This window comes from Carassius gibelio, chromosome B19, assembly GCF_023724105.1.
Source record: "Carassius gibelio isolate Cgi1373 ecotype wild population from Czech Republic chromosome B19, carGib1.2-hapl.c, whole genome shotgun sequence".
Taxonomy (NCBI): Eukaryota; Metazoa; Chordata; class Actinopteri; order Cypriniformes; family Cyprinidae; genus Carassius; species Carassius gibelio.
The window spans coordinates 25,851,740-25,878,481 of NC_068414.1; the positions used below are offsets into that span (position 1 = coordinate 25,851,740).

General features: G+C 36.6%; 2 protein-coding genes across 2 annotated transcripts; one reads left to right on the plus strand and one right to left on the minus strand.

Annotated features, from left to right (window-relative positions):
- The first annotated feature begins 13,162 nt into the window (after nucleotides 1-13,162).
- Nucleotides 13,163-16,046, plus strand: tril (TLR4 interactor with leucine-rich repeats). The gene has a single exon (XM_052583685.1). It carries the CDS (start codon nucleotides 13,424-13,426, stop codon nucleotides 15,698-15,700), a length of 2,277 nt encoding a protein of 758 aa, XP_052439645.1. The 5' UTR covers nucleotides 13,163-13,423; the 3' UTR covers nucleotides 15,701-16,046.
- Nucleotides 16,047-17,228: 1,182 nt separating this feature from the next.
- creb5a (cAMP responsive element binding protein 5a) lies at nucleotides 17,229-26,630 on the minus strand. The gene is made up of 11 exons (XM_052583355.1): nucleotides 26,522-26,630; nucleotides 25,266-25,337; nucleotides 24,925-25,018; nucleotides 23,555-23,658; nucleotides 23,004-23,197; nucleotides 20,812-20,875; nucleotides 20,615-20,695; nucleotides 19,780-20,085; nucleotides 19,482-19,703; nucleotides 19,266-19,365; nucleotides 17,229-18,579 (listed from the first exon to the last, which is right to left on the minus strand). Exons 2-11 carry the CDS (start codon nucleotides 25,317-25,319, stop codon nucleotides 18,443-18,445), a joined length of 1,356 nt encoding a protein of 451 aa, XP_052439315.1. The 5' UTR covers nucleotides 25,320-25,337; nucleotides 26,522-26,630; the 3' UTR covers nucleotides 17,229-18,442.
- Nucleotides 26,631-26,742: the final 112 nt, after the last annotated feature.

Here is a 26,742-nt window from a genome sequence, read left to right on the forward strand (position 1 = left end):
CTTAAGAAAATTAATAAATTTGAATATCAGTTTGCAGTATAACTGCCGAAATGGTAGATTTGCAAATGGAAATCTGCTTGCTTACCTGTTTCAGCTGCAACTGGATGTGTGTAGAAAACTTTCAAGGCAGGTGTATATATATATATATATATATATATATATATATATATATATATATATACACACACACACACACACACACACATTTAAATAGATACATATCTAAAGGTGGTAAATTATTATTACAACAAACTTATAGTCCCCCAATTTCACAAACAAGGCTTAAGGCTTGTCCCGGAATAAAATGTATGTTTTAGCAATCTGAACTGAAAATAATTTGCACTGACACATCCTAAATTATGTCAGTGTGTCAAGATGCACACCAGTAATATTAATTTATAAGGCATTTTTATAAAAGCTTCTTAAATATCCTGTTTAAAGAGACTGAGCAGAGGCTCTATATGCTGGGTGGCCTGCAAGGTCATGCTGGGGTCATCTGAAAGACAGATGGAAATCTCCTGGTTTCAGAGGAAGACTGGATGGGTCAGAGGGGGAACGGTCAGGAATGCCACTCTTGTTTCTATGCAACAGCAAACTCCACGGGAAGATAAGCCCAGGAATGCCATCTGAAATAGTCTCTGCTCCCTGTGAGATGGCACGTCACTCATAAGAGTTTCTCAATTTTTTTGAGTCCATAAGTGAAACAAAGAGAAGGAATGAGAGTGAGAATGAGAAAGAGGAAATATATCCAGGAATGTGGTTTCCACAGTATCATTCAACAATAGGTTGAAGGAAAGGCTGTACAGGAAGAGTTCATGAAATGTCTAACTAAGCATATAACTAGCCCTGCTGCATAACTGGGGGACTCCCTCTCTTCCACAGGGATCGAAACCATACATACTGCATATACAAGCCACATTTAAAGCAGACAGGGTTACCTTAACAGTAGTACTCAACACTGATTACTGTCAGACTTATCACTTGAAATAAGATTATAATAATTTAAAGCACAGCCACCACAAAATCCGATTTTAGTACCTCTTTGTACGTTTACTTTTGATTTTCATTTTGAGGTTAAAAATATAAGATATACTTTGATAGCTATGATACAGTTTTTAAAATGAAATCTAACATCTAACAGTGCCTTGAAAAAAACAAACAGTTAATTTAAAAAATAAAACATACATGAGCCCGAATAGGAAATAAAACTGTTATCAAATAAACATGTCCTATTCTGTGTCCTAAACTCGTAACATAGCAGTCAATGCAATTTTGGAAAGAAATCAATAAAATTTGTCTGTGTGTGATAATATTCATATAATATTAATAATAAAAATAAAATAATAAAAATAATATAAAAATAATATGAATAATATTCTGATGTAACCACTTCGTAATTGTTCACATTTTCATAACTATAAGTACACAATTTTTCTCATTAATTGTAACATTAGTTACATTTATTTTGTAATTAAATTATTTAATTCTGTTAGCTCCACAACACTGTTTCTAGCAAAACTCTGTGTATATGCACTCAAAGTGAGTTTTTTGTATTGTCAAATTTTGGTAAATTATATACAGTACATAACCCTACATGCATGTTTTTTTTAACAATATTAATTTAATCTAATGAACACACACATAAACCGTGCACACATTACTGGTATTTGATTAAGGGTAAAACATTATATATAAACAATATATATAGAAAAATACTTCAGAGAGGTGAAGTTGGTCCTAAAAAAAGTCATAATTAGTTTGCAAATGCTGCTTTGATATTTTGTATGTAATGCAATAAAATAATGTTTACAAAAAGTATACAAATGAGTGTAAGAAGTGTATGTATTTCTTATATAGTTTTCAAACATGCACCATGCAGCTCTGTCCTGCAGATGTACTGGCCTGCATAATGCATTGCTTACAGGTGCATCATTCAATGTTTGCTTCTAGGTGTTTTATTTCAAATGGACATCAAAACAAAAAGGCCTTGGCTGAAATATGATGAGTATGTCATCTCTCTCTTTCTGTGTGACCACTCCCTCTCCCTGCCTTTTCTCTGTTTCTCTTTGAGCATGAGAGAGTAAGAGAGGACAGAGAAAAACAGCCTGTCAGACTGGTAGAGTGGGTCTTCTCATTCAGAAACACCAATTTATCTCACTGTACAGTGTGCTCACTCTGTTAATGTGCATGTGTGTGTGTGTGTGTGTGTGTGTGCGTGTGTGTGTGTGTGTGTCCGTACGATGAGTCATCTATGTTTTTGCATGTTCATGGTAGTGTGTAGTTGTTATTCCTTGTGTCTAAAAATGAATGAGAGTTGGATCTAAAAGTTGGATCCAAAATATAAAAAAAAAGTAAGATAAACGCAGGACATATGTAAGGACATAAAATGAACATTAAATATTTTTAAATTCTGTCATGAATCAATTAAGCAGATTTGTGAAACTCATAATGTCAAGCCTTGCAATGACAATGCAGCACAAGAAACTCTGTGGATAATCTTAAATCTTGGTGGAGAACATGGTCATCGGTTTTGAATAGATTTGTTGAGTACATGCAGTTGTTGTTAAAGTACATTCTGAAATGAATCATTATCACTCAAACTTAACATTTGGCTCAAAATTTAAATGCTGATCATATCACTTGTAAGAGAAAAAAGAAAAGAAATAGGAGAATATAGAGTATATAGGAAGGAGATCTGCATACTTTTTACATTGCCATTTATGTAAATAGCTGCTTTCACAACAAAACACAGCTGCTATTGTTTGAATGAATAACAGTTGAGTTGCAATATGAGGCAAAAGCATCAGCAGCAGCTGTTTATTAACATTTTTTATTCAAACAAATCCTCAAATATGATTACAGTTTTTCTCAATTGCTTTGGTGCATTTCTCAAATCAGAAATAAACTTCTCAAAACTACTTTTACAACCTCCACATCATCTAGTCATTTATACACATCATAAAACCAGATTCTCATTCTTTTGAACAAGTTGCAATTGCTTCAGTACATTCATGCAATTGGTTATGTACATTTATCTGCGGTTTCCTAAATTATCAGTTGCTAATGTCATGTCTCTCAAATTGTATTATTTAGTTTCCTGTGCAATAGTCTTACCCTTCAAAACATCTCTTTAGTTCATCATATAAATTATTACAAGAAAAATTGTTCATCTAGTTGTCATAAACTGTCAAGCAATTTTTTTTTTTTTGCACATTATGATTAGATTTTTTTTTTAATTTGGCATGAATTGTGCAAGTGAACCTTGACAAAGAGAATGTAGATAAACCAATGATGAACCATTTCTCTGAAATAGCTCAAAGGAATGAATCTCATGAATCTTCAGTTGGAAAGCTTATACTGTATACACAGAGGACAACACAAGAGTTACAAATTCAGAAAAATTGACTTATTTTCATCTTTGTGCCCATATTTATTTTTCCATTTCTATATCACAATGACATTGTAAAGGTTTTTAATTATTATTATTCTTTGTGTGAGACCTCTAGTACTGTAAAAGTGTAACTGGGAATTCTGTCCAGTCTCTTTCAATCAAGATCCCACATACAGTAATGTGTAAATGTTGTACTTTTTAAATATATATGGCATACATAAGCATATGGCATACTGCCATAGTTTACATCAGACATTGACAACATGACTAAGCAATTTGACTTATCCATAAACTATGACACAAGGACTTGTCATTCTGATGGCTCTGACATGTTCATTGACGCAGATATTTATTTTTGAGATGAACTAAGGATTTTGAGCAAGAGACTGGCTTTTGCAGGTAATCCATGGTGTTTTGCTATTTGTACGAGTTGTTCTGAGAAGTGCACTTACGGTTTTGCAAATCTCAAGGATGATTCATGAAATGTACCAAAGAAACTGAGAAAAACTGTAAGTGTAGCTGTGAATTCTATCCAGTCTCTTTCAATCAATATCCCACATACAGTAATGTGTGAATTTGTACTTTTAAAATGGATATATGGTATATACACTGGAAATCCACTGTCATCCAAAATGTTGCCATAGTTTACATCAGGTAATACTAACAAAGTGCACTGTTATATTGAAAACATGACTAAGCATTTTGACTATCTTGTTTGAGAACAACGACTGAGAAAAACTGTATTATGTTGCTTTGTCAAATGCAGCCACTCTAAAGGTGTACAATACAAAACAACCGCATGCACAGGCCAAAGGAACAACAACATCTTGAAGCTTGTGTACTTTTAGATTTTTATCAGCATTATTTAAAACCTCAGATTTATTATAGTTAGTCTTGCGTGCATATGTGTGTTATCTAGAAAGAGTAAAGAGATGAAAGAAATAATCTGGTACAGCGCAGTGATGTGGAACATCAAACTCACAAGAGTTGCCTACATTCCTTCTCTCTCTCACACACACTCACTCAGTTCACCCCCCCCCCCACACACACACACACACATCTCTCAGTGTAAAGGTTTTAATTTTTTCCAGATGTAACCCATTTCGCTGGTTACACTCAAGGAGAACAACTGATACTTCTCTCCAAACCATCTGTGGCTGACCATTACAAGGGTGATGGTTTGTTTCTTCCACGCCTTACAAATGTTAGGCCTGCAGTATTTGCGTAAAACAGAAACAGCGGTAAAGTGTTTGATACTGTCATGAAACCTAATATTAAATGACTGTGACCAGTAGGTGCTGTTATGTTGACTGTTTTTTCACTGTTTTCACCAACCACTGTGACGTGAGAGACAGAAGTGTGTGTTTTAACAGCCACAGTTCACTGCCACTGAGACCACTTAAAATTGGGGCAAAACTCTGGGAAAAAGCTATTTAGTTCCAGCCTTAAGTAAATAGATGTTAGGGTAGCGCCATGTTTAATTGTTGACAGGAATGAAAATGAGGCTGTGAGGGATACAAGCAAAGTCCCTTTAAAGCTAGTCAAGGCCATCTTTGAAACACCTATAGGGCAATGCAAGTGCAGCTCCTGTCTCACTGAATGGGGAAACATCAAATTCTCCAAAATTGTTCATCAAGCTTACTATTACAGTTTTTCTCAGTTTCTTTGGTACATTTCGCGAATCATCCTTGACATTTGCAAAACAGTGCAAGTGCATTTCTCAAAAAAACTCTTACAAATAGCAAAACACCATGGATTACCTGCTTTTTTTATTTTGAGCCAGTCTCTTGCAAGAAAGCACAAAGAAAACAAAAGTAGAAATGTGAACATAGGACAATCTTTTTAGGGAAAACTGTACATGCAGTGCTGTAGGAATTGCAGTGCAGTCTTCCTACATCTCCAGACGTTCCACAAATTCTCTTCCACAACACAACGAATATCTTCTCTTGCGATGCAGCGTGGAAAGAATCTTTAAGAGTGTCTTATCCAGCCTCTGCTATGATGTCATCACCGCTGTATCCGTGGCAGCCAGAAGGGTCCATCATATGGTGAGAGGAACTCCATCAGCATCCTGTTGTGGGCTGTAAACCATTGCCTGATGATATTGGAGCGATGGAAACTGACATTGTCCAAAACTATCACCTACTTTGGCAGGTCATCTCCAGTCTGACCCCTCTCTTGTTTAGGGATGAGATTGTCAGACATGAAACACTGTGTTATGCTCCAGCTATATATATACTTGCAAGTTGATGGTTCATGAGATGCACCTACGTTAAAGAAAATCAAGACAAATTGGGAGCAATTTACCAATGCAGGACAGATTTAGAAAAAAAGTCTAATGGAAATGTATAGAAATATGCTTGACATATTATGCCAACTTGTTTTACCATTTTGCATGTAAAGACTTATGCTATGACCTAATGCTTAAATGTTGTGGGGGGTGAGACTGTTCAACAGAGACCCATTATAATACATTTTGATCAACATGACATAAGCAATTGATAATGTAGGAAACAGCAGAGAATTGTAGATAATCATTTGCATGGATGAACCAAAGCATTTGCAACTTGTTCAAAGAAAAGAGAAACTGTTTTTTGATGTGCACAAGTGACACAATGATGTGAAGATTGAACAGGTAGTTTTGAGAAATTCAATTCTGATCTGAGAAATGTACCAAAGCAACTGAGAAAAACTGTAAATTTCTTATTTGAAATAACCAATGAACATGTCTGACAACAACTGTATCATAAATATGTTTTTTTATTCTCAAATAGTGTTAAAAAGCTTATTTAAGTCTGCATTAAATCAACATTTACAGATGCACATTGTTAGTCTTAAAGTGAACAATTAATCTATGCAAGTTAATCCACTGAAATAAATCATTTGTTTTGGTAACCTTCAATCAAAATCTGAATTATTTGCTTTTGCTCTGGAATGGTACTACTTCCAGAGAAGGCAAGATTGCAACCTTTAGCCAAAAAAGCATAACAGCTAATGCTAATGGTTCCGGTTTGGCAGTAAGTGGGAAAGGACACCAGAGGCCTTTTTTAAAAGGAAGTCAATGGAGGAGAGGCTTCACTATGCTGAATAAACAGCTTTTTATAGGAAACGGCTCATCATTTAATGAATCGACTGCTTATCTGCTAATCTTCAACATGTTTTACAGTGAACAATATTTTTGGATCAAACAATTTTTAGAGTTTACCTAAAGAAGACACTGACTTTTTGCAGATTCAGTTTACAGCACTTCTTATTCATTCCTATTGTATATGTAAATGTGACTGGGTATTGTACAACTCAATTCAATGAAGTCAAGGCTGTAATGTGATTGGTTATTAAGGTGTTTTGTTTTGTGCCGTCATGTTTATGGGTGTGGAAATGTTCTCACAATAACGGACTGTCCGTGGATGTGACGTCTGAGACTAGAAATGCATCAACATACGCAAAAATAAAGCCTGCAGCAACGTCCAGTTTATGTGGACTTTCAGGCTAGACCAGCCAGTGCGTATACACAGTCCTAAGCACATGTCCTCAGAATAGACTTTTTCTATAGCAACCGGAACTTCTAGCAACAGCTGCAGTGATGCGCTGACTTTACCGAATAGGGATTGGCTATTTTATTCTGAAGGCAGGCCATCATGCAATAGAGCAGCGATATTAAATGTTGCTTTTTTCCCCACTCAAAACTATACTAGTGATACATCTTGGGTATTCTATAGTCTTTGACAGAAGTAATGCTTTCAGTGGATTCTACTGTGTGATTGTTCAGTTGATGAAACATCTTTTATGAAAAATAAATAAATAAATAATATACAAAAAAAATGAAACAGTTTTGAAAATAGTAAGTTGCAAAAATAACACATTTTAAGACCTTTGTACACTGCGTACCATTGTAAAGAGAGCAGTATATCCCTTTCCTCGTTTTAATGGACGTTAAACCTTGTGCGTTGTTCAAAATCACTACCCTTTCGTTATGTTTGGTATGAAAATATCCACTAAATTAAACTGCTGTAAAAATTTATCAGATAAATATTTTTTTCACTTTTTTTGCATAGATCAATTAATCAACCTCTGCCCTGAACAAAACTACCAAATGTTTAAAAAAAAATCCAAGATTTTAACTCTTTAATTGCAAAGTTCATAAATGATGTCATTGAGTAGGGGAAAAAACAAACAAAATTACTTATTTTTAATATAAAAGTAATTGGGAAGAGGTAAAATTTGTAATTTTTATGGTTGATCACTATGTGGGACCATTAACCCTTTAGATAGGCCTGTGCAAAAAAAGCTTCATTTCTGAATTGTATATGGAGCTGTATGGAATATAACAGCATATATTGTGTGTGTGTGTATGTGTGTGTGTGTGTGAGAGAGAGAGAGAGGGAGAGAGAGTGTGTGCGAAAAGAGGTATTTTGATGATATCTTGATGTATTTGAGAAAAACAAAATGTACATCTCAGCTCTCAGCCCTCATGGAGTAAACAAAAACAAAGTAAGTGTATTTATGCACCTGCTGCCTTTTAATGGTGACAAGTACAGACTAAACAAAAACAAGGTATGTGGATTTTAATACTTGCATGCCATCCTGTTGGTCATTTGATGGTGAGAAGAGCAGCAAGCAACACGAGAAAGGGCTTGACTTGTACCAAAGTTTTAGAAATGATTATGCAGCTTGACCCCTCCAGTGATCAAGAATCTCTCACACACAAAAACACTATAATTTGCTGTTATACTCCATATACAAGCCAGAAATTAAGCTTTTTTTGCACAGGCCTATCTAAAGGGTTAATGGTCCCACCTAGTGATCAACTGTAAAAAATTAAAAATTTTACCTTTTCCCAACAGACAAAACCACCAACAATCAAGAATGCACGATTATATGGTGTCATGGCTTTGCAATCAAAAAATGTTGTTATAATGGAAGTCAATGGGCCAAAAACAGCCGTGAACAATAATTGAGGGAGAAAAAAATAAAATTGAATGCTTCCCAAAAACTAACAATGCATCAAAGCCAATGTTTTTACTATACATGCCCAAGACTGTGATAAAAGGTAAAAAAAAAAAAAAAAAAAAAAAAAAATATCCAGTCCAGTGCTTTTTATATTGAAAATAAGTTAAAATCTTGGATTTTTCTATATATTTTGACTAGGACTGTGGTTGATTAATAGATTTATGCAAAAATTTGAAAAAAATATTTATCTGATTTTTACAGCAATTTAATTTAGAGGATGTTTTCATCCACGAACATAACGAAAGAGTAGTGAATTTGCCCAAAGTGTATTGTTGAGGTTTTTTTTTAATTTCTAAGCATTTTATGTGGAAAATATGTGTCAAAATAAGATTGGTCACCAAAGATCATTCCATTTGCTGAAACACAGAGTAAGTTGTGACCAAATTTAAGACTCAACTTTACCCCCTAGTGGAAGAAACCGTCCCCAACAACGCATAAGGGTTAAACTCAATATGTCTAACCTGACTAAGGTCGATTTAACATTAGGATCTAGATAAGAAAAAAATTATGGAGAGTTAATATAAATTCTGATATCAGACTAACTGGTTATATTTACTAACCATCAAGTCATTCAAAATGTCTAGCCTATGATTTTCGGTTTTTTATTTGTTTATAGAACACAAATTAGGATCATTAAAAAAAAAAAGTTTTTTGTCCATAATGAAAGTCAATGGATTCACATGTTTTTAGGACCCCACTGACGTTCCTTGTAGAGTCAAAAACAGTTCAAATATTTTTATTTTGTCATACAGTTGTGAAGCTGCATGAGGGTGAGTAAATTATGGGATGGATTATCATTTTTAAATGAACTATAACTTTAGGGATCAACTGCCATGGTGTTAAAAGATGCAGATACACGCATACACTCTCACAGTATAGGCGTTATAGTGACACAAGTTCATTTGCCTGTTTTACTTTCTCAGCAGGATGTCAGTACCAGTAAGATTTGTGCCTTGACTCCACAGATGTACACAGACTTATACTGTGTAAAGGGCAGTAGAGAGTTAAAGTCTGTGCAGCAGATCTAGGTTAAAGAACTTAATGACCCAACCAGCTGTTGCTCATGTCAAGTCCTCAAATCTCTCTTTTCCTTTTCTCCCCCTTTTTCTCTTGTTCTCACGAATACTGATACAGAGATATATACAGTTGCAAGAGCTAAAAATCCTGAAGACAGACAGGAATGTAAAATAATTCACACTTTCATTTATCACAATGAATAAGAGAATGAGAACAATAAAATCCCCATATACTGTACTTATTGTATTGTTAGATGAGTTTTGGGAGTTTATTATTTTGCCTTTGGTTTTTTGGGTAACTGAATGCTGCTAAATGAGTGACGTGTTTTTATGGAAAGCTGTTGTTCATCAATAAGGCAGCATGTGTTTCCAATAGGCAACCTCCCTGCTTTCTCAGAGAGGGTGATCGTTACTAAGAGACATGTGCCCTCGTGAGAGAGACCAAGAATGAGATGTGTTTGAAGGTGTGTATGCTTATGTTTGTGCTGTGTGTCGTAGCGACACTATGCAAATTAAACATACAGAGATACAAAAAAGATAATGTCAGAGGATGTCTATGAACAGTTTAGGTTCTAGGAAGGTTAGTTTATAGTTTATAAATCATACAAATAGCCATTAAAGAACATTCTTTGGAGGTACTTATTAGGTTGACACACAAAAGCTCCCTGCAACATTTGGAGAAGATGGTAATTACAACAACCTGAAAAGAACATTCATTGGGAGTTTGTTTCCCAAACAAATAACCAAGACTGAACAATGTGCTAACATTAGGGAAACGCGCAGGAGTTTATACACATGGGAATGCTACTGTCTTTTGTGCAAGGGTGTGACTTTGTGCATTTATTATTGATTATTTTAGGCATGGTGATGCTAAAACACTCTGATTTGCTATTTTTCATTCAAAGACTTGGCTCATGAAAACCATGTGCATCAATCTCTGGCAACATGCATTTTATTACACATCCTGCTATTTTTCATTCTCCATCTGTCTCTTTCTTTTTTCTAATAGTCTCTTTTCCCTGGGTCCTTTTGTACTATTTTCTCCTCCTGGTCTCTCTTTTCCATATCTCGTATGCTTTTTCCATTCTTTTGCTGTTGGTTGTGCAATTTGTGAAGCTAATGGCACATGGTTTCCTTCTCTTTCTCCACTCATTTCACTCTTTGTCTTTTGAGTTGCATGCTTTTTATTCTTTCCAGGGTAACTTGAATTAAGTCATTTGTGTGGTGATATTTTTTTTTCTCCCACAAGCGCATTTTGTGTACACACAACAGTTTTCTTCATCATAGCTAACCGTGTGTCAGCCGACAAATTCATGTGAGGACTAGACAGGAAATGACCCCCTGGGAGAGGGGGTTCCTCATTGGAAACACACACATGCAAACACATCGCAGTGTGCAGAGAAGAAAAACGTATGTTTGGTCATGCATTTTTCTCTTTCTGTTTCTTTCAAGACATTGCCATTCTGGCTCACAGCTCAAAACACCATTTGTGCCAATCAGACCGGTGCTAACCTATGTTTTCTTTGCCAGGTTAATTATGGTTTTGTTTTAGATCTAATCGTCAGTCAGAATAATTATCAACACTTTTAACTTCAGCCCTCCTCCACATTGAATGTTTTGAGCTAAAAGGAAATATGAAACATCTGGTCCTTTCACTTAGTTAGGTGGACGTTATTTACTATATTCTTATTGGGTTTAGAAAAGTAATGAAAAACTGAATTATTCCACAATAGCTTTTATTTGACTAGAAATTTCTTTGCAAATACATCACACTTGTCAATTCTAGGCTTTTGCAATTGATTGAAGTCTACCCCCAAAGCACCCAAGAGAGCTTGCTCCTCAATCCTTCCCAAACTGTGGTCAGGCCAGCCTCCATTTTGAAATACACGGTCTCAAGCCCCCATGTTGTTTTTTGGTGCGCGCATAAACTATGCATTACGATAACAGCATTTAAAAACGTGTTTAAAAGAAAAGCGATCATTGGCATTCATTAATTTATCAGTTTAGCTATCATTAATTGATAAATAAATAAGTAAACATAAAAATACATGAAAAAATGTGGTTTGTTGGTTGTTAAATTCCTGACCAAACTAGCACCCAAAGTAGTGCAATGAACATATCCCAAATATCAAAACTCAAAATATATAATGTCCATACCTAAAATACATATTTAACAGTCACTGTTATGCATATTTATAAAAATAAAAAAACGCAGCTAAATGCTTCAGTGTTCCTCCTTCACAAAACTTAACATCCAGCACAGTTTTATCATAGAATGCAAACCGTTTCAATATAAACAATTTAGTCAAATGTAATTTATGCAACATTTCAAACCCATGGGGGGGAAATCAACCCATGGGCAACAGTTTAAAAGCAGTTCAATTCCATGGAAAAATCACGGAAATTACAACCCTACATCCAACACGAGCTGCAGAAATCAGATTTGACTGATCCTTGGTTTAGAGGAGATATGGCTGACAGATCATGCTTCCACAGACCAATTTCAATTCAGATTGAAAGTCCACCACCCCAGTGTGTCACTCTGTCAGTGTCAGGACTGTTTGATGTAGCATTACAATAAAAAAAAGCCCTACAAAAACTATACAACCAGTTTTGTCTTTGCTTTTGGATAGCTCTAAAAATGTAACTCCCTGTTTCCACAAATCTGTTTTAGTTTAGATTATACAGTCTACCACCCAGAGTGTTACTGGGCCATTGTCAGTACTGTCTGATATAGTATTACGAAATAAAAGCTCTCCAAAACATATGTAATCAGTTTTGTCTTTGATTTTGGAAAGCTCTAATAAAGAAACTCCCTGTCTCCACAGACAAATTTCGATTCAGATGAATAATCCACAACCCCAGGGTGTCACTCAGTCAATGCCAGGACTGGCTGATGTTGCATTACAAAATAAAAGCCCTCCAAAACTTATAAATGATCAGTTTTGGATTGACCACTGTTTTCACAGACCACTTTCACGATTGTCAGTACATCTTGAATTAAATAACCTGCCACACGGCCAGAGAAAGAAATTTGGTCTGAAATTCCCTTTACTTCTCTATTAAACAAGCAGTGGAGTCCAAGATGAAGCCCTTTGGGGCCTTCGTGGGAAGAACATTAATTCACTTTTTCTTACACACATGTAGAGTTGGGAACCAAGCACTGGTTCTTACAGCACACAACATATAACAAGAGATGTTTTATTAAAAAATTGCACAAGAGAGAGAACCCCTATAAATAAGCAAAGCAGACAAATCTTTGAACCATTAGTTGCATTTTGTAAATTTTTTCTGAAAGAAATATCAATATTAATTTGTTTTAGCATTTTTATTTAATATATATTAGGCCCAAATAATTTACATTTTATTTATACAGCTCCTAAAAGTTTGTAAAAATCACCATAAGGTCTGGGTAAACCATTGCCAGATTTGTTTTCCTGAGGTGTAATGCTGCAATATGAAATGATCATTTGGAAACAGGCGGTAAATGTTATATCAGTTGCATTTATATTTCTCCCCATATCCTAATTCTTCTACAAAAAGTATTAAAACAGTCTTTAATGCAACCAAAGGTCTCGTTAAAATTAGAATCTCTATTTCAGATTCCTATATACACGAGTGTTTAACCATGTTGTTTAGTAGGTTAACTGTAATGTCCACATCTGGAGGAGAGAGGGGCGGGCTGCTGAACTCGAAGATGACTATGGCTTGTGTGTGTGTGCGTGCGTGTGTGTGTAATGTGCAACAGATGACTTCTTGGGGGATGAGAGGGTCTGACGGAGGAAAATCTTTCCTCGGCTGGAGCCACATCAGCTCACAACGGATGTGCATGGATATATCAATACAGCACAAATTCACAATGCATTCGTCTTATAGCTAATCTAAATGTCTGTATCCGGGCGGCAATGCATCTGTAAAGCTTCAATTCCTGGCGAGGAAAAACTTGGCGAACCTGGACTGAAACAAAGGAATGTATTGAGAGGCTTGTTATTTGCTCATCACTGGAATGGCATACTTTCTCTATAACTTTCTTTTGTTCGGCAGTGGAGCGCTTTTATTTTTCGCGCCTTGTTGGGCCATTTGCCCCGAGCCATGCGAGTGCCAGCACGCGCAGCACGTCCTCTGCGCAAATCGCGGTCTGCGCGCGGTGCCCAAAGCGCCGCAGGTGGAGCGCGCAGGGGACGTGCTGGTTCTCGGTCTCGCGGGAAACTTCATTCACAACCTCAGCGCGTTCGACTTCATACGCTATGGGAAGCTAATCAGGCTAAACCTCCAGTTTAACCAAATAAGGAATATACATCCTAAAGCATTCGAGAAACTCTCCATGCTGGAGGAGCTTTATCTGGGCAACAACTTAATCTCGACAATACACCCTGGGACTCTACAGTGTCTGAAAAAACTCACAATATTATATACCAATAACAACGAGATCAAGGACTTTGTTTCCGAACCTTTCAGCCATTTAAATAGTTTAGTCAAACTGAGACTCGACGGAAATTTAATTGAGTTTTTAAAGGAATCCGTCTTCAAAGGACTGACTAATTTAATGTTTCTGCAATTAGAATCGAACCAGCTTCGCCATATTGACCGTAATGCGTTCGCGCGGCTCAGCAAACTGCAGTTTTTAAACCTATCAGACAATAAACAAACAGAACTGCGGGATGTTTTCATGTTTTCCCATCTCAAGTCACTAACAACTCTTCTAATCGCAGGCAACCAAATAAAGCACATTGGAAATCACGTCTTTCAGAACTTGAAAAAGCTAACAAGACTTTCTTTGAGCCACAATAAGATATCAAAGCTGGACAACGAAGCGCTCAAGGGTCTCGCGCGAGTGAAAGAGTTCAAGATAGACAGGAACGAGCTGACAGAGATCCCTGCTGGTCTGCTAGACCCGCTGGAGAGCATCGAGAACCTGGACTTCAGTGACAATCACATATCTCGCGTGGACCCCGGTGCTTTCGGCCACCTTTCTCGTCTAAAGATCTTAAAACTGAAAAACAACCGTCTTGTGAATCTCTCCGGTGGAATTTTCGCCACAAACGGCGTTTTGTTCCACGTAGAACTGAATGGGAATAACTGGACGTGCGACTGCCGGATGGAGAAGCTTCGAAGTTGGATGACGCATGCGCATTCTCAGGGAAAGCTGTTGACCGTGTTTGTGCGCTGCCTTCACCCCCCGGTGCTGGCGGGAAAATACTTGGACTATGTCAGAAACTCCCAGCTGGGAAATATGAGTGGTTACTGCGAGTCAGAACCACAGCCAATGGAGAGCCGTGGAGCAGTAGTGGAGTCACCGGTTCTCAAGGAGGAAAGAGGGAAGCGAGAAGGTGAGAAACATGGAGATGTAGGTGTCCAAAGGGATGAGGGGGAGCAAGGGGTCGTGACAACACTAGATAGAAAGAAGAAGCGGAAACTGGTCAGCTCAAGGCCAAGACACACAGCTGGGAAAACAGGGAATGGCTCTTTATCTGATTTCCCAACGACAACAGCCACTATCTTAACAGGCCACAACCACAGCACCTTTGCTTGGGCCCCACAGGAGCAGTTCAACCTGCCCTTACAAGACAGAGCCAAGCATCATGACTCAGAGATTGAAGTGATCACTGATGCATGTCAATTCAACCATCACTCCATCCTGAATGTTAGCGTGGAAGATGTCACTTCCGGTACAGCCACAGTCCGCTGGAGCACAATTCCTGATGTCGGACTAGTTCATGGGAAAGAACTTCTCTTTCGGGTTTTATTTGACCGTTTCGGCCATGCTTTCCGCTTCCCACGCTATGTTTACACAGATGGATCCGACCGGGCAGTGACCCTCCAAGAGCTCCGCCCAGACTCCACCTACATCACCTGCGTGGAGAGCGTTGTGGGTGGAGCTTTGTGCCAGGTTGCCCCCAGAGATCACTGCACTGGATTTGTCACACTTTTGCCCTCGGTGACAAGTGAAGTCAATCTACAGCTTGTCACAGTAGCAGCCCTGGCAGCCAATGCGCTGCTCCTCCTCCTGGTGGGCGGAGTCTGGCTGGGGCGTGTGTTGAAGAGGCGGATCAGAAGCAGGAAGTCGTCCACTCATGCACATGTACGTCACATGTACTCAACCAGACATCCGTTTCGCTCTACTGTGGCCGCTACCTGTGTCTCTTCTGAATTCAGCGGTTACCAGAGTGGAAGACAACTGGCTGAAGAAGGTGACCTCATCCAGTTCCCCGGCGACCGCTTCTTTGACAACAGCCATGCACGAAGAGATGACGATGTCATAATGCTCAGATACTCAGACTGAAGGGTAGTTTGTGTTTGTGAAAAGAAGATAATTTTGGCAAAAAAATCATTCTGGCCACAAATGAGTAACCACTGAAACTGCAACTTTTTTTTTCATTTCTTTTTCATCTTTTAATTTCTTTTAATTGATTGTCTAGGCCTCAGCTGCTGGTTGGCAGAATTTTTTGGTTTTGGAATGAATGTCTTTGTAGATAACATATTACTTATTTACCCAATGCAGATATGCAGTATTCCAGGCAAGTATATCAGTACGTGAGGTACAGCACAGGAAAAGTCTTTTGATACATTTTATACGTTTCACTTTCATGATTTTCATGAGTTTTTAATAAATACGTCTTTAATAGTAATTGAGTAATTACTGTTTCCATTTTTTATCTTTATAATGAATTTAATCTCGACATTCAAAATTCTACAATAGACTTTAGCATGTTTAGACGCCATATTGAATTTAACACAGATGAAGACAAGGCTTTGACGGAGAGAATTTATATTTATGATAGCACATACTGTATATAAGTCATAGGCCTAGACCATGTAATTGAGTACATGCAATCTCAAATAATCATATTTAAAAAAAAGTAAGTACTTGTAATTAGACTATAATATGTTTTAAAATGCTCATAATCAGATTATAGTTACTTTTTTATGGGTTGCATGACTACATATTCACACAATTGAAGTAAGTTCTTGCTAATTTATTAATTTAACCCCAGATCTTTTTTCATTTTTCTTTTCTAAATGAACCTACCATTTATATGCCTGAAACAAATTGAAACAAACTGTCTTCATCATAACCAGTGACGTTCAATAATTTTTTATATCAGAAGTCTCGAAAATAATATTTCAAATATGAAAAAACTTTGACCATGTTTATTAATGTTTGTCCATAGAGATTCCCAAGGTTTGACATTTTTATGATTTCATTGATTATTAGCTAATCATGAAAACTTTTCATGTTTTTTTCTTTTTCATTGTGCTGTACACAATGATCACATTCAAGTCTAAGTGATAAATGAGTTAGATCAAAAGTCATCTAAAATAACAAAAAGTAATCAGAGTGTACCTTATTTGTGTTAACCAGTAGTGTTACAAACTTCAATTTCGGTCATGTAATTTGTTATCAGTCATGGATTACAGTTTACAAGTAATCTACCCAGCACTGTTGATAAACAACAGTATAATTCACTGAACGCAATGTACTTCTATCCCTCACAGCCTAGTTTTCATTCCTGTAAAAAAAAAAAAAAAATAGTAAAAATGGCGCTGCCCAGAATAAGGTCTATACCAAACTGCTACTGAACTGAATCTCACCATAAGATGGCGCAAAAAACGTTAATAAAAGTTTTCAAAAGATTAAACTGCAACACTGTATAACCACATTTCTGCAGTCATTTATTTGAAACTATCACTTTGTAGTACATGCAGTCAAACCTTAGAATAATCCAGCAAAACGATAATACACTAAAGGCAGCAGTTGTATCACAGCTTTATAAAGTTATTAACATGAACCATGAATCAAGAGATCAGGATACAGATATCAAGTGCTTTTAATTAAAAATGGCCACAAATGTGTACAAAAATAGATAAATATAAAAACAAATTGTACATGCATAAAACAGTTTAAACCTGCAGAGTGTACAAACATTATTTTTATGTCCAGAACCATGATTCCATTTTACACAGAATGTATAACCATATAAATTCTTTACCTAAGCATTTTTTTTATTTTATTTTTTTATCAGAGATGGTACACATGCTTGCATGTTATTTCCAAGAAAAGTCAGTATTGACATTTTGATTGTCACTGAGTCAGTTAGTGTGACATGATTGCTATGCTGTATTGTTTTAGGAGAATACTGTAAGACATTCAGAGTGCCATGAGTGCGATTAGTGATGCATGATTCCTTTACTATCATTCCTATACATTATTTGATGTTGGCTCGGTCTTTATAAAATGAGCTGCATGTTATTCAATGAATTCAATATTCACTTGTGATACTCTTAAATACTTTCGTAAGTAATGTGATACCTGATAATTCACCAAGAGGCCTCTAATAATATTTACAGCGAAGACAAACAAGTAACAATCAGCTTTAGCTGCATCATCATAAATTTATAAAACTAGAGAATCCTATTTACAATTACAAATTTACAACTGCCCTGATTCAATGCATTTCACACGGCCTTGCCATTAGTTTCAGGATTTGGCGCACACACAGCTGTCACTGAAGCTATCAAAGCGTTTACACTGACTGTGGCCAAAAACAAAACAAAACACACATATACACACAAATGTGCACATATACTCTAGGAGTAAAACTAGATGAGAGTCCCTGAGAAAGATCAACTATAACAAAGCATGAGGAAGAGTGTGAGAAGACAGAAAAAGAGGTACAAAGAGGGTGAGAGACAGGTTTAAAAATAAGAAAACTAAATTTAGTGAGGGTAAAAGACTTTCCAGCACTATTATAAATCACAGTGAGGTAAAAGAAAACTGATTACCGGAGATGTCAAGGGCCAGAAATATAAACAGACTTTTAATTTAATTATTCTATTCAGACATTTCAGACATATATGTAATGCATACATTCCCTTTTAGTTATAAATCCAAGTTTAAAACATTTTGCTGTTCAGTTTTGCTTTTGCACTGATGGGTACCTGCTTGGTCATAGGTGCCCTGACCTGGCTCTAAAGAAGGGTCGAATTTTGTGTTCTCATCTGTTTCTGTCCATGTAGAAGCATGCTATAGTTGTGTATTGTTAGTGGGGTGTGAGTGTGGGGGGAGGTGAGTGTGTGGTAAAGTCGAATTTGATGTTGAGATGCTGTTGTGTTGGATGGCATGTTGCTGGACAGGACTTCCTGTTGGACTACCTACTCCAGCTAAACATAAATACCAAAGAAATCCATCAATTTTCAAAATATATATAATAATACACATTTTAAGTAATAAAACACACAATATAAAAATGGAATTTAATATATATATATATATATATATATATATATATATATATATATATATATATATATATATATATATATATATATATATATATATATAAATATTTTACTTTTACACCAAGGGTTCATTTATTTGATCCAAATACTGTAAAAAAAAAACGGAATATTGTAAAAAAAAATTTTTACTATTTCTTTTCTATTCAATATAACCTAATGTATTTTTAATGCATAATGTACTTTAATGTATTTTACTGTAATGCTTCCAGACTTTATATTTTTTTTAATATTCTTTAGTTGAAATTCAAATTTTTTATTAAAACTTTACCATTTCATTTTTATATTTTATTTGTACTTTTTTCTTTGCATTATTTTAATATATAATTTGGGGTTCCTGATTGTCATGGAATATAATTGTGACCAAAATTATAGTGACCAAAAAATATACATCACTGATGAGCAATTATCAATTTTATTAACTATTATTATGGGGTGAAATATGACTCAGACATGTTTTTCACAGGTTTTAATGAAACTCAACCTCAATACACTAGTATTTGTGAGAAAGCAACAGAGAATAAAACAAAGATTCATACTTTCATACTTACTCTGTGTTTCTCTCTGTCTCACAGTGACAGGACAGTCTTTATGTGCAAGAAGAATTTGCTTCAGTTGAGTGACTTCTGTCCTGAGTGATGTCACTTCATTCTATGAGAAAACAAAACAAAACAAAATATATATATAAGCAAAGCAGCAAATGCATGAATCTACAGTAGCATGAACTTTCAGTTGTGTTTAATACGTCAAGGTAAGTATAAATGTACCTGCAGCTGTAAGTTAGTGTGTGTAAGCTCTTCTGCCTTCCTCTCCAGCGACGACACCCAGACCTTTCTCTTCTGTCTGCACCGCGTGGCGGCCGCTCTGTTTCTCTCCAGAAACTTCCGTCTGCGCTCATCTGGGTCTTCCATTGCTGTCCGCCGGCGTCTGGCTGTGGACGGCTGTGGAGGAGATTGCGGGCAGGGGGTCTGTTTTGGTGTGGACGACATCTATAAAACACAAACATTATGTTAAATATTACAAAAGATCAATTAGAAACTATATAAATTAGAGTTTGACCTAGACCTGTGTTGGTATCGGCGGATGTGAAAGGGGAGGGGCGGTCTGGTGGGTGGAGCCAGGATGCAAATGAGCAGGTGGAGAATGGTGAGCGTGGCTGTGATGTGATTGGTCTTGGCTTTGATGTTGATGTGCAAGACTTTGCTGTGATTGGCTGTGGCAGTGCTGCTGGTATGTGTGATGACGAGATGCGGATTGTAAATGGGACAATGGGTGCTGCTGTGACAACATCATCTCCATCATGTGGCAAAGAGGATTCTGACTGCCATTGGAAACCACAGGTTGGCTGTGGGCTGGCATGACCTTTGACCTCTGAAGGATTAGAGATGGGGAGAGATGGGTCAGAAAGGCTCCTGGGGTAACGGTCAACATCACTGTCAGGTAACACTGTGGATGTTTCATGCTATTTCAAAAGGAAATGCCCAAAGTGAGATTAGGTTTGCCAATGTCTACAGGCAACCATGTGTTTTCAATTTCTACTTCTAAGGATTCCTGTGTTTGGTGATTGTTTTGGATGGTTAGATTACTTGGCACTTTTAAGTTTTTCAAAACACAGAGAATCTACAAAGACGGCTTTGAAAAGTCAGATGATAGCCAGGTCAAACGAAGCCCTTGAAATTCAATCCCCTCCAGTTTCTGAAGAGGATCAGCACTTGAGTGTGTGTGTGTTAATGTCACTTTTTTAACAGGCAACATTGCATGCGTCGGAATTAGATAACTCAATCAAGATGTCTGCATTAGTTACAAAGCACTGTGGCATCATAACCCCTGTCTGACTTGTATGTTTCTATAGAGACATCATAATCCTGTAGCCATGGAAATCATTAGTATGGGGCTGTACCTGAAGGGAGGAGCATGAGCCAGAGGGGGCGGGGCCTGGTATGCCAATCATGCTAGAGTTTATTGACAACTGTGCCTCCATCTGTCATTTTAATAAGATATGAAGTTATCACAATTATGTAATTAGAAACGGAGGTATAATTTCAATTATTATTTTATAGTTCCGATTGGGTTTGAAGTGCTTTCGGGTTTACTTACATTCACGGCTGATGTCCCAGGCAAAGCATTTGTCTGTCTGCTGTGCAAACAGCTGGGTGCAGATCTGTAATGTCAGAGGGATTCACATTAGCAGAGGACAAAAGATTAAAAGCTCCCGCTTCATAATAAGTGGCCTTAACTACTAAGTACTTACATCATAAAATAAGTAAAACGTACTTATTGTGTTCATATTATATTGCAAAATACTTCTGCTGCTATTGAGGTGGGATACGGGTAAGATTAGGGACAGGTTTGGTGGTATGGCCCGGTTTAAAGGTGGGTTAAGGTGTAAGGGATGGGTCAACAGTGTATATAATTGTAATTATAAATGTACTTTTGGGGTCGGTAGAAAGCAGTTTATGAAGTTTACACAGAGCAGCTACAAAATGTGAAAAAGGGTATTCTGACAGCTTTACATTGGTAAATTCTGTGTAGAGATGTAATGCTACATGCAGAGATGTATAGTAACGAAGTAGAACTACTTCACTACTGTACTTAAGTACTAAAAGGCGGTATCTGTACTTTACTAGAGTATTATTTTTTTCTCCTACTTCCACTTTTACTTCGGTACATATTTTCGCTGAGTTTAATACTTTTACTCTGATATTTTTTTTTATGTGCTGCATCGTTACTCGTTACAATTATAATAATGTTACGAATCATTCCATTACATTTACAAACCACTGCCAGAACTGTAGATGGCAGGTTTGATGAAGCTGGCACATCATTGAGCGAATCAAGCGAGACTGCGCGTGCTGACTGAACTGCTGTGAAGAGAGAGGTGAACACCGAGCCGAGCCAGATGACTCCTTCACGAGTCAAGAACCGGTTGCATCGGTTTTCGGATGACCAGTAACGTTAGTTCTTTCTGACAGTTCGATTCAATAAACCAGTTGAAGAAAACAGTTCACCGATTCTTTTGCGCTCGACGCAATGGCGTCATTGGCGTTTGCTGCACCTGGGCTCATAACATTAACACAGAATCAGTTCAGAATCAATCACCAAAAGAATCAGTTCGGTTCCAGACGCTCTGTGTGTCGGTTTGCTTCACGCTAAATCACACATGCGCAGTATCATCAGCTCCTCGGTTCACGAATCAGACGCGTCTGACAGAAACGGTTCTTGACTCGTGAACGAGTCATTATCTGGCTCGGCTCGGTGTTCATCTTCAGTTCTCTCTTCACATCAGTTCAGTCAGTGTACTGTTTGAGTCAATGAATTACTCCGGGATATTGGTTTGTTTTAACTCAGAGGGAGTGTCAGACACATTAAACAAGTTAACAGCTTAATTCATCTGTGGATTAATGCGCAATGGAGACGCGAACTGTTTAAAACTATTCAGTTCGATTTGGTGGACTGTTTCAAAAAGATCCGGTTACATCGAATGATTCGTTCGCGAACCAGATATCACAAACTGCTTTGTTTTTAACTGTCTTACAACAGAAACGGAAGAGAAGACAATGCTGAATAAAGTCGTAGTTTTTGCTATTTTTGGACCAAAATGTATTTTCGATGCTTCAAAAAATTCTAAATGACCCTCTGATGTCTTAGGGGTTTGAAACAACATGAGGGTAAGTTATTAATGACATCATTTTGCAAATTGGGCTAACTAACCCTAGTAACCCTTTTTTGTTTACAAGAAGTTACAGTCAAAGGAATTGTGATTGTCCTTTAGGTTAATCATTTAAAAATAGTAAAAACAATATGTTCAAACTTTTGACTACTTTCTTTAATAGCTACATAACACAATACTTCTACTTTTACTTTCAGTACTTGAGTAGTAAATTTTAAAATAGACTACTTGCAATACTTAAGTACAAAAAATGTTGAATACTTTAGTACTTCCACTTAAGTGTCGTGCTTAAAGAGCACTTCTGCTTCTACTCAAGTCACTTTTTTGATAGAGCACTTGTACTTTTACTCAAGTATGGTTCTCTAGTACTTTATACATCTCTGGCTACATGACAGACCAGAATATTTGGGCTCTCAGAGTTATATGGTTAAATGCTGTGTTGCAACAAATCTTTTTAACTTTTTTTTCTACAATGAAAACATTCTGTACCCCCCCCCCCCAAAAAAAAAGAAAAGAAAAGAAAAACTGTGTAAAATGTCTTGTTTAAGTTCAAATCATGACCTTTAATGGGAAAATAAGAATATGGGATATTTTGGTAATGATATATGGTAATACTCACTGTTTATTTGAAGTGGAGTATGTGGCAGTGCATTGAGACTGAGGCTGTGAGCTGTGTGTGTGGAGCTGGTTCTGGTTGAGATGAGCCAGAGCGCACTGCTGCTGTTGCTGAGGTTGAAACTGATGATGTTGACTCTGCTGAGGCTGTGTTTCAGTGTGAGGCTGGTTCTGACCTGGCGCCTGTGCAGCAAAGTTCTAAAAGCAAGAAAATATTTAGAATTTAGAAAGCATAAATACACTAAATATTCTAATATTTTGCATATTAAAAAACATATTATAATAAATACTCCTTCTCCTTCCTCTGTCTTCGATATATCCCTCCCTATTTGTGTATATGTATGAAAACTGTTTGATATTTAATACTCTTAAATCTGATCATCTGATAATTTGATCTTGATTTTTCTTATTACAATCAACACTAACACACACACTCAAGCAAGCACAGAATCATATACAAAATCTTTTCTTCTACTTCACACATCAAAGACTTTATGCAAACTTTTATTTATCTGCACATTTGAGTAAGCTTTTGAAACATGTTTTTCTTCTCACCGGTCTGGTCTCCTCCTCTGCCTGTGATTGGTTAAGCTCCAGGTCAGTAAAGAGGCCCACTTCCTCACAGTCCTGTAAGAAACGGGTCGGAGTTGGAGTCTGATCTGCAAATGAATAAAGAGTACATATTTATCACAAATGCAAACAGTGTCATCAGATTCTACACACAAAATATAATAAAACACTACATTTTTTATTAATTAAGGCATGGCAGGTTTATTTATATAGCACATTTCATACACAATGGTAATTCAAAGTACTTTGCATAAATATTAATAAAATAATAATAATAAAATAATCATAACAGGTTTATAATAAATAACAATGAAAAGTAAAAAAAAGTGGAAATGGAACAAAAGGAAAAATAAATTATTGAAATCAAATATGAAGAAAACAGAAGAATGCATCAATAAGTAGGACACAGCATATATTAATAATTATATTATTGTTTATTTTATTTTATATATTATAATAAATAATACATTGATTAAAATTAGATTTATATACATATACATATTTGGAACATCTGCTTTTTTGATGTCTGTAAAAAAATTGAATAAAGAATAAAGTGCTGGAAAAATTTTGGTTAATGTTACTAAAGTTACTACATAGTTTAGTAAAAAAAAAAAAAATATATATATATATATATATATATATATATATATATATATCCATATATATCTTTACTGTAGAACATAGACTAAATGCATGGAAACTAAGGAGGCATAGGAAATTTCTCAAGGTCAAGGAACAAAAACTTCAGATCAGTAGATCAATATCAAGTAACCTCCAGGCATTCTAAACAAATGTAGAGAAACTAACCCTTGTCTCAATGTCATGAGCAGAGCTTTTATTGAAGTAATCTTCTGGCATGCTCAGAAATGTTAAAAATTAACCCTGTGTCATAAACATGAGCATGATTTTGCTCTTGTTGTTTTGGTAAATCAGGGGTAGTCTAAACGAAACTGCTTTTTCTAGGATACTATGAAAGGGGTCAGAAGGTAAAGTCCTCCTTTTGTTTTTTATGTAAATGTTTCTGTCGCTGCAATGATGGCTCGCAGACCCCAGAGGTCAAGGGTCAGGCTGATGTTTATATGTCAGACATTGGGTTTCCAGGGTAACAGACGTTGTTTAAATACTAAATTAAAGGAGATGGAGAGCATGACCTACTATGACCTACACATTTGCTTTTCACAGGCTCTTATATTACTGACCCACAAGCTTTAGACTGATACTCTTTAGTTACATAAGATATTAAAACTGCAAGATATTAAAACAGATATTAAAACACATAAGATATTAAAACAGTTTTGATGATGAAGCACAACCTTTTGACATGAGTTGGTAATTATGTGTGAAAACAGCCTTACCTGACAGCACACTGTCACACTTAATAGAAGGGAATTTAAGGGTCATCTCATGTTTGTGTCTGTGAATAATTAGGTGATCTTCTCTTTGGAAGCGCTATGAGAACAAGAAACATGGCAGACCGTGACAATGCTGAAACAGCACAGCTCTTGGCATCTTTGAAATCACCCATTAGTTCCAAAATGAATAATCATTTTTCAAAAGTTATTAATTATGAAGTGTTATTAATCAATTTAACAGTCTAATTGATGGCTAAACCTTGTGACAGCATACATAAAACACATAGTTGTGGCTCTGAATGATATGACAACAACGATCCGCAAACTGGACATCTGTTTCTTACCTGTGAGCATCCAGGAGCAGTGCACACATATGGCCTGTCCTGATCAACATTCATCACTGAGATCTAAAAAACCTAAATAACATACACACACATGCACACAGACACACAAACACACACACACAAGGGAGATGACATTGTAAAGTGCTCGTGACAAATAGACAACCAAACAGATATAAATGACAACTACAGGCAAATATAGTGTCAAATATGAATGAATTAGTTTAATTTCCCAGGCTTTTAGTTCTGTCTTTCTATCTATCTATCTATATATAACTACAAAACCTTTATGCAAATAAAGACACAGAGACAAATTGATGGACAGACAGACAGACAGACAGATAGACAGATAGATAGATAGATAGATAGATAGATAGATAGATAGATAGATAGATAGCCTATTTGATTATCTCTCAGTTCTCTTTATGCTGCCCACATTTCCCTGTTTTGAGTTCTCTTCTGTGTTCTCTGCATATGATACGTATTACATCATAGTCGCGCCTTATAAAAAGCATTTGAGCATTCCTCTAGTCATGACATCATCATTTAGTTCAGCCGGGGCAGGAGTTTGAATTGGCAGGACGGGTCTACGGTGCTGATGCCAACCGTCTGACCGGCCTGCAGAATGACGTAATGGCGAAACCGGAGGACTCACGCGGTGTCACGAATCTTACAAACCCAAACAAGATCAGACATCCCACCCGGGGGCAATAATGTGTCATATTTCGGGGAAAAAAAACCTTCGTGAAGTTGTCTGAATCAGTTTTTAAAATCAGTGGAGTATGCGTGACAGTAGATATCATACAGGGTGTATATATATAAATGCAAATACTTTCTCCCTCTAAACACGCGCAGGTGTGCGATAAAACATTTAATATGTAAAATTCAAATAAACTTTAATCAGCTAACGTTACCTGCCAAACTGCTATTCTGCTAAAATGCGTTGTTGACAAGTTTGTTGACAATCTTCACTAAAAATGTACAGACATCCATTTTACAGAGAGTCATACCCTTTTTATTTTACTACTTATTTTATCTGTTTGCTTGGTGGGGTCTCAGCCCCGTAAACAGACATTCAGACAGTTTACGAACATTTCAATGGAAACCGGCACTTTGACAGATACCAACCTGACAGTAAAACAATAACAACAGCAACAAAAATCCCAACAACACTGTACAAGACACCATTCCGTTTGTGTACTGAACTAAGTGTGAAATTATATTACAAGCACAAGTGTAAAACAGTAATACTAACTTACCTAAACGCACGCAGACTGAGACTAGCAACGCTCCTCGCGCTGGGACGAAGCACGCTGAAGTGAACGCGATTACAATATGATCTATTTACAGAAGCATTACATCACCTCGTGGTGACGTCACGTGGGATTCCTGAACTTCTAAATCATTGCGGTCCGCTTTTTAAAAAGAGGAGGGCTTTCAGACCGCGCGCAACCGCCCACCGGAGGATGTAGCGGGCGTC